Source organism: Marmota flaviventris, chromosome 1 (assembly GCF_047511675.1).
Source record: "Marmota flaviventris isolate mMarFla1 chromosome 1, mMarFla1.hap1, whole genome shotgun sequence".
Taxonomy (NCBI): domain Eukaryota; kingdom Metazoa; phylum Chordata; class Mammalia; order Rodentia; family Sciuridae; genus Marmota; species Marmota flaviventris.
In genome coordinates, this window is record NC_092498.1 from 81,269,579 (window position 1) to 81,286,240 (window position 16,662).

The 16,662-nt window shown below is 37.7% G+C and overlaps 1 protein-coding gene across 1 annotated transcript in view; it reads left to right on the plus strand.

Annotated features, from left to right (window-relative positions):
* The window catches only part of Dnah11 (dynein axonemal heavy chain 11), a 318,014-nt gene that overhangs the window by 23,268 nt on the left and 278,084 nt on the right, over positions 1 to 16,662 (plus strand). Inside the window, exons 9-10 of the mRNA XM_027932705.3 lie at positions 11,224 to 11,340; positions 16,361 to 16,498. Coding sequence (XP_027788506.2) covers positions 11,224 to 11,340; positions 16,361 to 16,498 — 255 coding nt within the window. The remainder of the gene's footprint in view (positions 1 to 11,223; positions 11,341 to 16,360; positions 16,499 to 16,662) is intronic.

Below are 16,662 nucleotides of genomic sequence, written 5' to 3' on the forward strand. Positions count from 1 at the left end.
AGTCTCTTAGCTTCTTGTGGTGGTGGGTCACAGATCAGAACTGAGGCCTTTGTATTTATTCTGGAACTGTTTCTGATATAACTAGACCTCAGTCTGGATTTGTTTCCTATGCATATTGAAAAGGAAATTTTCTATTGTAACTCATTTTAGTCTCATTTTTTTGATGTCCATGTAATTTATATGTTTTATTATAGTTTTTTCCCAAATCACTGAATATATTTTTGGTCTGTTTATCCAATTAGTTTCACCCCTTTCATTGCATCTATTACTAACCTATATGTTGTCTCTTATAATGTTATTTAGAGCTATTTATAATTTTATGTATTCAACCTCAGGAAATAGCAGTAACTCTCAGACTTAATCTGATTTAAATTGTGATTTAAGCTGCTTCTGTTCTCTGCCACCTGTGAGCATCCTGAAGCTCTAAGAAAAAAATAGAATTGTTTTAGTGGTTTGCCACAAACGGTGAAGGCTGAGTTAAAAAAATTAATTTGTTTTTTAAAATACAAAATATGAATTTATTCACTATTGTGTTTGTATTTGGCTAAGTAATTGAATCTTTAAAATCTACAAATCTATGTTAGCTTTATAATGATGGCATTCAGGTAAGTGTAGTCAATGGTAAGAGGACACTGCCATGTTGGTACCCTACAATTTGTGGATAAGTGGGAGAAGCCTACTGACATTCTGAGCCTGTCCTGATAGCCTGTGTGATGGCTGGCACTTGGAAGGCATTCAGTGAATGGGACACTTCCAGGAGCCAGTGACTCTGCCTGCCTGAGTGAACTATTGGAGGAAGACTGTGAAACTGGGCAGGAAATTTGAGTAGTAGGAGAGTTGTGCTTTCCTCATAATTATAGAAACTGGCAGGTTTCAGAATGCCAGGGTGAGAGACCTTGAGCAGGTTTCACTGATGTCACTACTTTGTCAATGCCCGGATCCTGATGTTCTTCCTTTGTCTGCCTGTGCAGTCACAAGAATGTGGGTGTAGACAGTGCATTTGTTTTAACTCATCTATCTGCTTGCTATTTGTATCTTGGAGGCCTATTTTACTTTGCACATAAGTAAAAGGACAAGGTCTGGGTTGGAGACCTCAACCTTCCCTTAAAGTCCCCCTTCATCTCCTATCTGATTACCTTGCTCTAAGATATAGTCTAGAAGCTGCTTAATGTTCATCATTCCTTAAAATTAACACAAGAATTAACTAAAATTTTACTTAACTGGTACACTTATGTTGAAGAAGACCTTTTTTTTGGGAAAGTGTCTCAATTATCACTACTGCCTAAAAATATTGCATCTATTATATATATTTGCATAATAAGCTGTTCATTAGGTGTGTTTTATCTGAGTCCATTATACATTGATTTTTATGGTGAAATTAGTAATTTTTATATGCATACATGTGGTACACATATGAAAGCAAGCACCCCTGCCCTTCCACTCCCAGTGCACACACCCTCATGCATCCTTCTCAGACCCCATTGACTGTACCATGCTTACATAGCAGGATAGGTCATGATTGGCGGGCCATCTACACTTTGGTACAGAAATGGTTTAAATGTATTCCATTAAATTAAAGAAATGATAACTAATTTACTTTCTGAAATGCTGTTTAGTTTTCTCTTCACCAATCTCAAGCCTGTTAATCAGGCTTTCAGTCTTAATTGGTGTGACAAAAGGTCTGCTGCTGATGGTCCATGTGCAGAATGTGGGGATTTTCTCAGTGTTAAATTTTGTATATGAGGTGTCTTCCTGAGCTCCTGTGTTAATGCAGGAGAGTTTGGAGGTAACATGATTGCATCATGAGCTGTAACCTAACCAGTCATCCTAGTTTGAATGAATTGGGTAGTAACTGAAGGCAGATGGGGTCTGGCTGGAGGAGGTGGGTCACTGGCATATGCCCTAGAGGAGGTTTATCTTCTCTGTGGAACAACACCCCCCTCCCTACCCCACTTCCTGGCCACCATGAATGGAGCAGTGCTTCTCAATCACACCCTTCTGCCATGATGTTCTGCGCCATCTTGGGCCCAGAGCAATGGAGTTGACCCACTATAGATTAAACCTCTGAAAATTGTGAGCCCCAAATAAATCTCTCCCTGGTCTAAGTTGGTCTTGTTGAGTATTTTGGTCACTGACAATAAAACTAGCTAACACATTTAGGCATTTAGATAAACATACTTTTTGGCTTCTCAATTATTAATACCAAATGGAAAGGTTACTTTAGGTATTTTCTTTGGCCTTTCCCACTTGAGATCTAGACAATTGTGAGACTGGATTTCTTTGTTGAATATGTTTAACAGCTACTTTGATACCATTATACTCAGTAGCTGTTCTTTGCTGGCATTCTGCATTGTCACTTAAAAAAAAATTTCTTGAATTACTAAGCAAGGATGGTGCTTGCTTCTTGAGGGGAATCTCGTGATTCCATTTAATCTCTTACACAGAGCCAATTAATATTTACTGAGTGCTGGGCATTGTGCCAGAATCTTCACATACTTCCTGCTAAATTCTCACTATAACCCTGAGAGTGGTTTCCCAGGCAAATGAAGGTTGAGTAAATTACCTGACATTGCAGTTTCCAGGTGATGGAACAGAGATTCAAATCCAGAGCTCTCATCTTCAAGCCCTGTGTTCTTTTCTCCTAGCTTCAGTATTTATTTTCCTCCTTACATCCTCACTGAAACCAAGGGAATAGGTTCATTTTAAAGACCTGTGTCCTGGGATGGAGTGGTCCACGTTTCGGTGTCCATTTTCCTGCTAATTTTCTAGGAGGGTTGTTCTGGTACCTAGCCTGCCATCGTATCGGGATCGAAGACACATTTTTAAAGGATTTGTGTAGTTTATCTGTACCAGCTATCTGAATCCTAGAACTAATCCATTTTCCCATTCTTGTCTACTGAACTATTAATTCTTTTAATATTGCTGTATATAGTGTTTTCTGATTTATACAAATTTCTTTTAGTCATCTATAAGATTTTGATATATATTTTTTTTCAATGTGACATTTAATGTTTAAAAACATTACTTTTGATTACTTTTGGGTGCATAGCACTTGACTAGCCTGTGTGAGGCACTGGGTTTGATCCTCAGCACCACATTAAAAAACAAACAAACAAAAACAAAGGCATCCTGTTCATTTACAACTACAAAAAAAAAAAAAAAAAAAACCCAAATAATACTTTTGTAAAGGTAATATTTACAAAAATGTTACCTGGCACCATTCTTACCTCTCAGTCTTTCCCCTTAGTTTTCCATTATTCCTTCCCAAAGGCATCTCTATTATGAATTTCTCACAAAATGTTCCAGAGAGATTTGATGGATATAATAATGTATATGTAGGTTTTGTTTGTTTTGTTTTCTGATTTTGCACAAATAGCTCCTTTGCATATCATCTATACCTTGCTTTCAACATTTTAACACTTAATATATTTTGACAGTCATTCCCACCTCCCCACCCCCATCCCCAGTACTGGGTATTGAACTTAGGGGGGATTTACCAGTGAGCAGCATTCACAGCCCTTTTTATTTTTTATTTTGAGACAAGGTAACACTCAGTAGCCCAGGGTAGCCTCAAAGTTTTGATCATCCTCCCTTAGCCATCCAAGTCAATGGGATTACAGGTGTGCACCACCACACCCAGGTTAGCAGACATTCTGTATCGCAACAATAGCATTGCTGCTTTTTAAAACAATTGCACATGATCTAGTTGATTCCATGGACTATAAAATGTTATTACAGTAGTTGATGTAATTATTTTAAAATTTAGTTAGAAACTTCTGCTTCTGGTAGAAGTGTACTTTTTCCTCCTCTTCCCACTAAATACAACCAAAATACTGGTCTTTATATTAAAAAAAAAAAAAAAAAAGGCCAGTATTTTTACTTTGAAAAGTGAAAAGGCAGCAAACTGGCTAAGGACTTTAGCACTCAAGAAACAACATGGTGATGAGTTTGCTGGGTTTTCTTGTTGCCCAGACTTGGAGCTGAATACACTGGCAACCTGGAAATACTAGTGGGCACAAATCAAGAAAAATCCAGTAAAAGACTATTTTTTATATTTTCTAACTGAAGGACTAAGAAGGGAGCCACCTACTAAAACAGAAAACTTAGAATGCAATTTCTCCAGTCTTGCCAAAACCACAGAAGAAACTGTCCCACTACTACCCCTGCCAGGAAAGGCTATGTGGAGAGTCTTGAGATATAGCAATCTGTATTAAAGTGCTCCAGCCTCTGCTGAGAGGTATTAGAGATAGGCAAGGAGGAGCCATGATTTTCATCTTTCCTGGCCAGGGATGAGCACTACTCTGTGGTGTCCAAGGAGTCCACATGGGAATCCTGAATCTTCTTTCTCCCCCAGTAGCATCCTCATTCCACTGGGCTTGTGTCAGAGGAAGCCCTGATAGAGAGTCAGGACTTTTACTGTGGCAAAATAGTAACAATACTGTGTGCACCATGGTGTTAGTAGAGATTACATAGGGAGCTAGACCTCTCACCCCAGCCTAGCTAAGCAAGGGGTCTCCCTACCCTTGGGCATAAATAGATGCTGAGTGGAGAACATCAACTTCTCTCTCCACCTGACAGTAATGAGCCTAAAATAGCATTAGAAAGTCAGCACAAGCAGGGTCTAAGGGCCAGGGTTGTGGCTCAGGGTTAGTGTGCTTGCTGTGCATATGTGAAGCACTGGGTTTAATCTCTGGCACCACATAAAAAAAATAAACAAAAGTATTGTGTTCATCTACAACTAAAAATTTTTTTTTTTGAAAAATCTTTAAAAAAAAGTCTAAGATCCAGTCTCATAGCAATTTGAAAATGTGTAGACGTCAATTGAATATTGCTTTTTATGTAGGGAACCAAGATCTTAATTGAACCACAAGACAACCAGTTGATGCCAGCACCAAGAAAATGGAGATGTAGAGATTATCTGACAAAGATTTTTAGATTGCCCATGCTAAATGTGCTTTAATAAACAATTATGAACAGGTTTGAAACAAATGAAAAAAATCGCCTCGGGAAGTATGAGTTTTTGAAAAATAAGAACAAAATTATTTTGCCTAATCGGGGTCCCTTGAGATTTGATGAAAGTTTTATGATTTTTTAATTTCTACAAAGTACATCATTGAGATTTTGATATGCCGCAGTCCGGCTGCAGCAAAATAACTGGGGGGTGATGAACAACTTGCGTACATTGATACAGCAGGAGTGGGAGCCGTTTATTGTAGGACAGGAGGGGTATATATGCATTCCACACAGCTTATCTTAATTAACATAAACTAGATACAGCAGTCAACCAATAAGGAATCTCCACACTTAATGGCTCACTGGCGTTACTTCACAAACCACTCCCTCTGGCAAAATGCCAGGCGCAATCCTGACTTGTTTACAGACCCTAACATTGATAGGGGTTATATTGATTCATATTAGCTTTTTTGTTGAAAGCTACCTGAGAAAAACAACTTAGGAGGAAAGGTTCATTTGGCTCATGGTTTCAGAGGTTTTTGTGTCCATGGTTACTAGGCTCTCTGGATTCCGGGCCTGTAGTGAGGCAGAACATCATGGCAGGGAGGGTGTGGTGAAGCAAAGCTGCTCATCTCATGATGGTCAGGAAGCAGAAGAGGCCAGGGATAAGATATAGTCCCCAAGGGAAATCTCCACTTTCCAGGACCCACTCCCTTCAACTAGCTTCCACCACTGATAGTTCCCACCACCTCTCAATACACTATTCAACCATCAGTGGGTTAACCCCTCAATGAAATCAGAGCCTCATGATCCAATTACTACCCAAAGCACCACCTCTGAACATAACTACATTGGGGACCAAGCCTTTAACACACGAGCCTTTGGGTGATATTTCGTATCTAAACTACAGGTAACTCAATAGATTACTTTGGATAATATCTTAATGATATTCTTCTGGTCTGTAAATGGATGTCTTTCTACTACTTACACCTTCTTTAACTTCTTGTAGCAATTATTTTGCAGTTTTTGGTGTTCAAATCTTTTGTCTCATTGGTTAAATTCATTCTCAACTACTGTATTCTTTTTAAAGCTATTGTAAATGTAATTATATTCTCTTTTCACTAGGGATTGAACCAGGGCCTTATACATGCTAGGCAAGCATTCTATCACTCAACTTCATCTCCAGTACTATTTTACAAGTTTTATTTTGAAGCATGGTCTTGCAAAATTGATGAGGATGGCCTTGAGCTTGTGATGCTCCTGCCTTTGCCTCTCCTGGAGCTGGGATTGCAGATGGTGCACCCTTTGAATTACCCAGTTTGGAATTGTTAATATCCTTTTTGGATTGTTCATTGTTAGTATATGTGTTTTAGTTGGTTTTCCCACTAAAAGTCAGTTTTTCCGTTACCAAAAGACCTGACAAGAACAATTTTAAGGAGGAAAAATTTATTTGGGGCTCACAGCTTCAGAGGTCTCAGTCATAGATAGCTGACTCCATTCCTTGGGTCCCAAAGTGTGGCAGATCATCGTGGCAAAAGGGTGTAATGGAGAAAAGTGTCTCAAGACATCACACTGGGAAGCAGAGAGTTTCCTTAAACAAGGACAAAATATATACCCCAAAGGCACACCTTTGAACCCACCTCTTGTAAACACACATTGCATGTGGGAATGCAAATGTCTTTATGAGGTTATTTCTCTCCTTTGTGTATATAGTCCCCAAGGGAAATCTCCACTTTCCAGGACTCCCTTCAACTAGCTTCCACCACTAACAGTTCCCACCACCTCCCAATAGACCATTCACCTATGAAGTCATCAGTGGGTTAACCCCTCAATGAAATCAGAGTCTTCAGAAGGAAGATTACTGGGTTACATAGTAGTTCTACTCTTTTTCCTTAGGAACCTCCATATGGTTTTTTCATAATGGTGATACCAATCAATAGTCCCACCAATATAAAAAGAATTGTACATGTCCAATGGGTATTTATTCTAGGAATTTAGGGTCATTTCATTCTTTAATTTGATTTGAAATCAATATTTATAGCTTTCAGCATAATTTCTATATTAATAGGCCAAAAAAAGAAAATTCCTTTCATCATGTTAATACAGAAAACAAATTTGAACAAATTCAACACCCATTCATGACCAAAACAAAACAAAACAAAACAAAACAAAATAAACCCTTAGTAAAACAGAACTTCCACAACTTGATTTAAAAAATTTTTTTGCAAAAACCTAAAGGAAACTTAATCCCAAGTCCTGAACACAAAGCATATAAGCTGCCTACTTATCATCCCTCTGAGATATTTAATAGACATCTCAAAATTAACAAGCTAAATTCTTGCTTTACCCATCCCCAAACCTAATTTATTTGTGTGTTTTACGGGAATTGAACCCAGGGTAGGGGAGCCTTACTCCTGATCACTTTTGCTAAAGTTTTGAGGACTATATTGAAAAGGAGTGGTGAGTGAACAGACTTGTCTTATTTCTGATTTTAGAATAAATGCTTCTAGTTTTTCTCTAGTTAGTATGATTTTAGCTTTGGGTTTGTCATCAATGGCCTTTATAATGTTGAGGTAAATTCGTTCGATCCCTAGTTTTCTTAGCATTTTTAATATGAACCAGTGCTGGACTTTATCAAAGGCATTTTCTGAACCTATTGAGATGATCATGTGATTTTTGTTCTTAATTCTATTTAAGTGGTGAATTATATTTATTGATTTGTGTATGTTCAACCAACCTTGCATCCTGTTATATTGATTCGTATTAGCTTTCTGTTGAAAGCTCTGTCCATGGCCTTGTATTTGCCATCTTCTGGCCTCAGCTTTCTGAGTTGTGGGATAACAGGGGTCTGCCACTGGCTCCAAATCCACTCTTGTCTGGCTTCTCCACAAAACTTGGAGTCATCCTAAACCCCACTCATTTCCTCACAAAGTGCCAAGTTCTTTCACATATACCCTGAAACCAGATCCATAATTCACTGGTTTTGCACTTGGCTGTCCAGGATGCATTGGTCTCTTCTCCACACCACAGCTTGAGAGCCTTTTACATGCTAAGTAAAATCATGACTTTCCTCTAATTAAAACCCTTCAATAGCTTCCCATGATGCTAATAAAGTCAACTTTGTAGTTTTCAAAATATGGAAACATTTTTATAATGATTCCTAAATAATACTAGGTCATCATTTATTCTCCAGTAAACATATATTGAGAAACAGCTATGAGCTGGGAACCTCATGAAATATTGGTACCATAACTGAAAAAATAAATCTGGCTATTAGGCTTATAGATTTAAAATCCAGGGGACAATACAGGTAGGTAATTATTACAAAGTGTGTTTGGTGCTAGAGTATGAAAAATGTAGGGCTGTGAGAACATTTGCAAGGGGTTCTTTTCCAGATATGAAAATAAATCAAGACCTGTAACATAAATAGAAATGAATCAAGTGAGGAGTTGGTGAGAGGTGGGGGCTGGGAGAAGAGATATGATAGGTGTTGCCAGATCCTAGAGTATAAAATTTAGAGAAGTGGCAGAATACTTAGGAACAGTGATTAAGGTTCAGACCACACAGGGTTACGCTCACTTTTGGATTTTATCTTAGGAAATTCAGAATTCTGAATCGAGATTACAAATTAAAGGATTATGAATAGGAGTGACATAAGATTTCTATTTTAGAAAGACTATTAAGGTTGCAGTTTGGTGGATGAATCGGAACAAGACTGTTGGCAAAGAGTAGTTAAGAGAGTGGCTAACATTATTCTAACTGTTCAGATGAATAGTGGTGGTCATCAGGCCAGGGTCGTGCCTGGGGAGATGGAAAACAAGGACCAAATCAAGATGACAGAAGAGAAGATGGGCAGCATTTGCCAGAGAGAGTGAGTCTAAGGAGTTACCCAAGTTTCTACTAGGGTGTGTAAAAAATCAGAACAACTTTATAGATAAGACAGTGAGTTCACTTTGTGCAAGATAAGCTTGAAATCCCAGCAGGACTTCCTAAGAGAGAGAGAGAGGGGTCCTGTCTGCAGTTCTAAATTTGGTTTCAGGAATGCACAAGTAAGGGGGAGAGATCTGGGATGGAGCTTAACATTTTTTTTTTTTCCTTCTGAAGTTGTTGCTGATCTCTAAGTGTTGGATAATGTTTGAGGATTATAAATTGTGTGCCCTGTGTTAATATACCAAGAAGCTGGACATGTCAGGCTTGTTAAAACTTGTTGGGAAGTTGTGTTTACTTTTAAGTCAGTGATCCTTGAATGGAGAGACTGCTTGGCTATAATTCAGGAGAAATAGAGACTTCCTGTTGGTGCTAAATATAACTGGTGTACAACACACAGTGTTCTAGAACTCTGCCATTGTGCACTGTTTTCCAGTGTGTGTGGAATTCAGCGTCACATGCTATCTTGGTCTGTTCAGGTTATTACAACAAAACAGTGTAAATCCAGTGTCTCATAAACTTGAGAAATTCAATTTTCATGGCTCTGGAGGTTGGCAAGTTCAAGATCAAGGTCACAGCAGATTTGGTGTATGGCAAAGGCTGCCTCAGGTTTTTAGAGCCTTTTTGCTGTGCCCTCAACTAGTGGGTGGGTCCAGGGGTCTCTGCAAGGCATCTGAATGCAGGTAATAGTCCCCTTCATTTAGAAGTGCTCTGCCCTCCTTTCCTAATTTCCTCCCAGAGGCCCTACTTCCTAATATGTTAGGATTTCAACATAGGAATTCGGAGGTAGGAGTTCACAGACAATCATAAGTATATTCCTCCATAGAAACAGCATCATAGTTGAGAGTCGGGCTCAGGACCCAGACCACCTGGCTTTAATTCTGGTCCTGTTGTTTACTATAAAGCGGTAACTCCTTTTTTTTTTTTTTTTTAATTTTGTTGTTGATGGACTTTTGTTTTATTTATTTATATGTGGTGCTGAGAATTGAACCCAGTGCCTTGAACATGCTAGGCAAGTGTTCCACTCCTCGGCCACAACTCCAACCCTGTGATTCTTCCTTTTTACACACCCTAGTACAAACCTGGGTCACTCCTTCTACTCCTGTCTCTGGCAAGTGCTATCCATCTTACCTCCTGTCTCTTGAGCAGGTTCCTGTCTTCCATCTCCTTGGACATGACCTTGGCCTGGTTCTTTTGCAAATTATTTAACTTCTCTGAATTTTTTGTCACTTTTAAAATGGAAAAAAAAAACTGCCTTTGACATAATGTTGTGAGAATCAAGTTAATGATAAGAAGCATTAACAGAACTAAATAAATGTTGTCATCATGATTATTAGTGACTGTTAACAATTAGAGTGCAGTTCATGTGGCAACAAAGGCCTTTGTTAATTCAAGTTAGTAGCAGGTGCTTCAGAGGACCCTGACTGTGATAGCCCCAGAGTTTCTGCATTCCTCCGACAGCTTTGCAGAAGATGGAATTGCAGTGCTCTGAGGATGCTAGTTATTCTCTCAACACTTCCTTCCTTCTAGTTATGGGAGTGAGTGGTTTCATATTATGAAACTGGGAGCTTGCTGCATATGAATAAGAAACTGAAAAGAAGCAATATTTGTTTGTCCTGTATCACTAATGTTTTCTCACAGACCTGTGGATTTTTAGTGCTCACCTGAAGAAATAGCATTTCCATGTAGGTTTTCTGTTCTGAAAAACTACCAAAAATATTCCCACTTGTCAATGGACTAAAGTTGTAATGAGGCTAGGTTCTTCCTCCTCCTCCTCCTCCTTCTTTCTGTTCAGAAAGCTTTACTTTTTGTTTATAATCAAAATGTGTTGGGGGAAGTGAGACACATGGATGCTTATGTGTGGGTATGGACTGAAGTTCTGGGACTGGGGTCTGAGCCAGGGAAAAGGGCTGTGGACGTGGAGACAACACTGAGCAGTCAGTGTCCCCAGCAGGCAGCCATTCGCTCAGTCAAATACAACTGTTCATTGATCTTCTTTGGGATCCTGTTATGAAAAATAAATTCAGAAAGTTAGGCCAGAGGTTTGGTGTGGTGGTATATGCCTATAATCCCAGTGGCTTGGGAGGCTGAGACAGGAAGGATCACAAGTTCAAAGCCAGCCTCAGCAATGGTGAGGCACTAAGCAACTCAATGAGACCTTGTTTCTAAATAAAACACAAAAATTGGACTGGGGATGTGGCTCAATGGTCAAGTGTCCCTGAGTTTAAACCCTGGTACCAAAATCAAAAAACAAACCCTCAAAATTAGGTCAGGCTTATGTGATTGTTATTTTCACTATTGGATTCTTTCCTGTAGATGAATATTTGACTTGGATTTTTACAGGAGTTTGAACATGATTATGCTGCATTTAAATCCCAAACTTTGGATTTTGACAGAAGGCTCGGGACAGTTGTTTGTGAAGGTTTTTGTAATTGCAATGGTTTGGAAGCTGCGTTTAAGGTGAGTTTGGAGGAAGCTAATGTGACAGTGTTTTATTACTGAATAATTTGGACTATTAGATGCCAGGCATGAGTACACTATTCTCTGAATAAGGTGAAGTATTAGGTAGATTAGTTGTATTCCCTGAAAATTCCATGAAAAATTCACACCGAAAAATAAACTTTGAATAACGCACTAATGAACAATGAAGTTTAGTTTGGCAAAGTCATTTTTAGGATGTTTAACTATTGATTTTTCTCTGGCATTCACAACATTTTAGTGCTCATTACCTTTAGAATAAGCTTGGCCTGGCCAATGAAATATTGATTCAACATTGAGCCTCAGTGAAAAGTGAAAAATGCCTGTTAATTCAGGAATTTTTTTCTTCCCCATTGTTTACATATGTTGGGTTCGCCTGCCTGCTATATTTCTCTGACTGAAACAAATAGCCATTTATACACTGTATTTCATCAGGTGTAAGACATCATCAGTTATCAGATACATCATTATTTATGTGTCAATAAGGAAAAAATGTAGCCAAATAATTGAGATTCCATTGACTCTATAATGCATTCAATTTCAGAGGTGTTAAAACATGAAAGAATCTTGTCATAGAACTGATGAAATGTGTATTCAGAATTGCATAAAACAAAAGCATCTGGATAGCTCCCCCACATTAAAGGCTTGTAATATGAAGAGTAGGGACACCAGGTGAAAGGTGCTTTTCAAAGAAGAGATCTTCACGTCAAGTGCAAATTCATCATCAGGTGACATTTCAAAAAGAAATTGAATGTTTGATAGTCAAAGAAACACAGCTGGGATCATGGGCACCATTTTTTGAGAGTAACAGTGCAAAACAATACAGCAGACAAATTTTTTTTAGAAGACATTGACTTTGACTTTCAAGTTCAAATGAATTAACCAGATAGTGGTGCACCCCCTCCCCATGTCCTTGTCCTCAATTGAGCATTTAAACATGGAGAATTCATGAGGATCAGATGGTACTTTGTTTAATAAAAAACAACAACAGCAAAAAGACTCTTGGGTGAAAAGGAGATGCTCTTAGCTAAAATATATAGCCCTATTATAAAATGACCTATAATCTTATCTCTCAGGTACAATGACTATTATATGTAACACTCACTGTTTGACTCAGTGTACATATATTTTTCTCTTGGACAAAGATGACAACATATTCTGATCCTCTTTTGAAACCTTTCCCACTTAGCCAAGAGTCATGAATATTTTTCTTGCTTTTGTATCAAAATTTGACCATATTATTTTTTAACATTTGTGTACTCCTCTATCATATTCATATTACTTGAAACTCATTTTCTTACATGCTGTTGTAAAATAACTGGAAGAAAGGAGAGTGAAATCTCAGTCACCTTCCATTTATAATTCAAGTCTTCTTGCCCTTCTACAGAGTCTATTAAGTACATGCCACTTGATTGTTTCTAAATATTTTTCTCTTACCTTGTCACCATGTGTTTTTTTAAAAAAACTTTCTCCATATTTGTACCTTGTCTACCGAAAAATTTATGTTTTGGAATCCTGCCTTTATGAACTTTGCAATGGGGGATCGGCTTCCAGCTTTTGTGAGGTTTAGGGAGGCTTTTGCAGGGCCTCATAGACAACAGGCACTCACTAACTGCTTGAAACCAATTGGATTAACTGGTAATTTGAGTATTGGAATGTCACACTGATGAGAGTGAGCTGCTGAAAGAGGAATGGCAGGGGAAAAAATGACAGGGTTGTATATTTTAAGGAAAGGGGGATTTTAACCATTGCTGCTAGTTGAGGAACTCTATTATTGGTCCCAGTGAAGAAATATTTGTAGGCTGCTTTCTGAAAATGGCAATGTAATGCCTACTCTGGATGAAGGCATGTCCCACAAAGGGAACCAAACACCGTTCACCTCTGGTATAAAACTGTAGTGCTTCAAAATCCAGAGTGCTCACACTCAATAAAACAAGAAAGCATGAATACATACTTTTAAAATTCACATGAAGATAAAATGAAGTAGGTAAGAAAAGTGTCTAGAAAAGACTTTAGGTGATTAAATATACCTAATCTCAAGTCTGAAATACTCCAGAATCCAAAACTTTTTGAGCTGTAACATAATGCCACTGGTGGAAAATTCCCACACTATGTACGAAACTACTAAAAATATTATATAAGATTACCTTGGGCTATGTATGTAAGGCATATAGGAAACATAAATGAATTTTGAATTTGAACCTCATCCCCAAGATATCTCATTATATATATGGAAGTATTTCCAAACTGAAAAATGTCTGAAATTCCAAACAGTGCTGGTACCAAGCATCTCAGATAAGTGATACTCAACTTGTATTTGAAAGCTAGAAAACTATGAAGTGTGTATGGTTGAGGGGTCCACAGTTTTTTAAAAAATATTTGAAAGAGGCAAACCTAGGGAAACATAAATGTTTTAGTTTGGACAGCAAGAATGTTGTTGTGAGAAGCTGTATTACATTATTAATCTGGGGAGTAGAAGAAACTTAAGGTAAGCCTCATGAATCTTAAGTGGAATATTTCAGGGGAGAAATGTAGGAATCCATTTTTAACCTTTTGAGGTCATTGTGAAGGAAGCATCTATATTCTTCTTAAAATAAGTCTTAGTTCTGTGAGAAGGAAGCAAGAGGTTCCAGAACAATGACCTTTATTTTCATTCTTGAGGGTGATTTTTACACATTTGTGATAATGAATATTATGATAATGTACACTAAGACCTTGTAACTTTTACTTTTTGTTTTTTCCACCTACCCAAAGAATATTTCCCATCCTTCCTTCCTTTGCATTTGAAGTTAGGTTCTACTAAGCAGGCAGGCAAGGTAAGATGTAGCAAGGAAACTACTGGTCTTGTTTCAGTTGAGCCGAATTTGATAAGTGTTTGAAAAATGATGTTGTGAAATAAATGTATTTCCTAATTGTTGCTGGAGAACACTTCTTTGTTAAACTCATGAGGCAGTGTTGACTTTTGAATTTACCTGAAGCCCAAATGCAACAAAACAATGGCTGCAAGAAGAAAGTTAATAATTTACATTTTGCTAGGTAGCTCCTAACCAAGATAATTTAAAAATATTTAGCAGTTTCTGTGATAGGTATAATTGATCTTACTAGAAAAAGCTGGAATTTGTGTAAATTGCCCCTTAAGATATATTTAGATTTATATTTTGGTTTGTATAACTTTTGTCATTATGTTGATGTTTTTCTTTTTTCTTTTTTTTTTTTTTTTCATTGAGTGTAGTTTCTGGAAATGTTTGCATCGCTTTTATAATGAAGCTATTTAAAAAAATAATAAGTTTTGAGAAATAACTAATATATTCCAAACAGAACAAAACTCTTTTTTCATCTTGCTAACAAGGCACAAGACTTCATATATACTTTTTCTGTCACCTTAAGTACATTTAGTTTTTTTGAGGTGTCATCTTTTAAAACACCTTCATAAGATGGGTAATAACATATGCTAAAGCCCATATGGAGTAACCAGATAACAAAAAAATGCCCCCTTTTCCACAAGTGACGTGTTCCAAGAACCCAAGGGGATGCCTGAATCCTTGAAGAGTATTGAACTCTATGTACTATTTTTTTTCTTATACATACATCTCATGATAAAGTTTAGTTTATAAATAAGGCATAGTAAGAGTAACAACAATAACTAACAACAAAACAAAAGTTCTTCAAAACTTAAATATCCACTTCTGGAATTTTCCATTTAATATATTCAGTTTCCACTGGTAATTTAAACTGTAGAAAGAAAAATCTGGATGAAGGGGAACTACTGTGATATAGTTTTCAGTGGCCTCTGCCAATAAGACACTACACCTTGAAGTGTATACCCAGGCATCACATGGCCTGGTTTAAAATCCCAGCTCTACTATGCCAAAATTTTAATTTGGGCAAGTTACTTCCTTCCCACAACTCGGTGTCCTCATCTGGAACGTGTGATAACAGCATTTTAAAATTTTTCTTATGGTGCTGGGGAATGAACCCAGGGCCTATGCATGAGAGGCAGGCATACTACCTACTGAGCTATATCCCCAGCCCATAACAGCATTTTTAAGGGCCCAATGTATAGCAAGCATCTGGCACATAGCATGATATAAACACTGATTCCTTAAAATATACACACGAAAATCCACATGAGCAGTAAACAAGATGGGATCAAGGGATCCGAGGTTTGGCTTTCATAGCTTTGTGGAAGCCAGTGGTAAATGTTAGTTTGAAACCTAGGGCAGGCAGTTCATTGAGCAAGAGGACCTGTGGACCTTCACTTCTGCTTTGCTGGTAATGTGATCCTGTTCATTCCCTGTTTCTGTCCCCTTTCACTTCACTTCTCTGCTTGCTAATAGTTTCTACTCACTTGTAACTTTAGCCAGCATGGATTCAGTGCTGACTTTGAATAAACAGAGAATCTGATTAGCTCAAGGCATTGATTTGAGCCAGGACATTTATGTCAAAGGAGTTATCCACTTGTGGAGTGGTTGTTTGGGACCAATGACCACTGCTATCCCAGGTTGCTGTCAGGGGTGGCTAGATCTTGTGGGTACACAAAGGTGATGGGAAGAACAGTTGGTGTACGTGGTACACTTGGTGTAATTACTGGTGGTGAAATCAGGAAGTCGTCCTCATGGATATGGGGATTCTTATATCTAAAGAATACTATGTTGGGGAAGAACAAATAACATAATTATCACATTTGCTTCTATTCTTACATACACAGTATTTTCAAAAATGTTCCCTGATGCCCAATAGGAAGTAGTATTAGATATGAGCAGGAACTTCTTACAGATGGGCTATTTCTGACCCCTCTCAGTTTCCAGTGAGAGAGAAGAATTACATATAGAATTTGATTTGTTGAATGTAATGCCATTTAGAAACAACATATTGAGGCAATGCAGGATTCTAGATCTTTCTTCTATTTCGTCATAGCAAAGGTTTAGTGGGGGAAATTGAGCTGAATATTTGTATTAAAAACTCACAGTTCTTAACCTTTCTTTAACTTTGATTTTTCTAGCTTTTGACTATATTTGGGAATTTTCTAGAGAAACCAGTTGTCATGGAAATTTTCAGCCCACATTACAGCACACTCATGAACATGTTGAATACAGAGTTGGATATGTGTAAGCAGTTATATAATGAACACATGGAACAGGTAAGTGGTGCTGAGGTTGATCATATTCACAGTATCATTTTTGTAGGTAATGGCCTAGATCTATATTTCATTATATCTAAAGATTAGATATAGACACTAAAATTTTTAAAAAACTTTTATTTAACTGGTTTCTTATGGAGATGGAGAACTTGCTTTAGGACCAT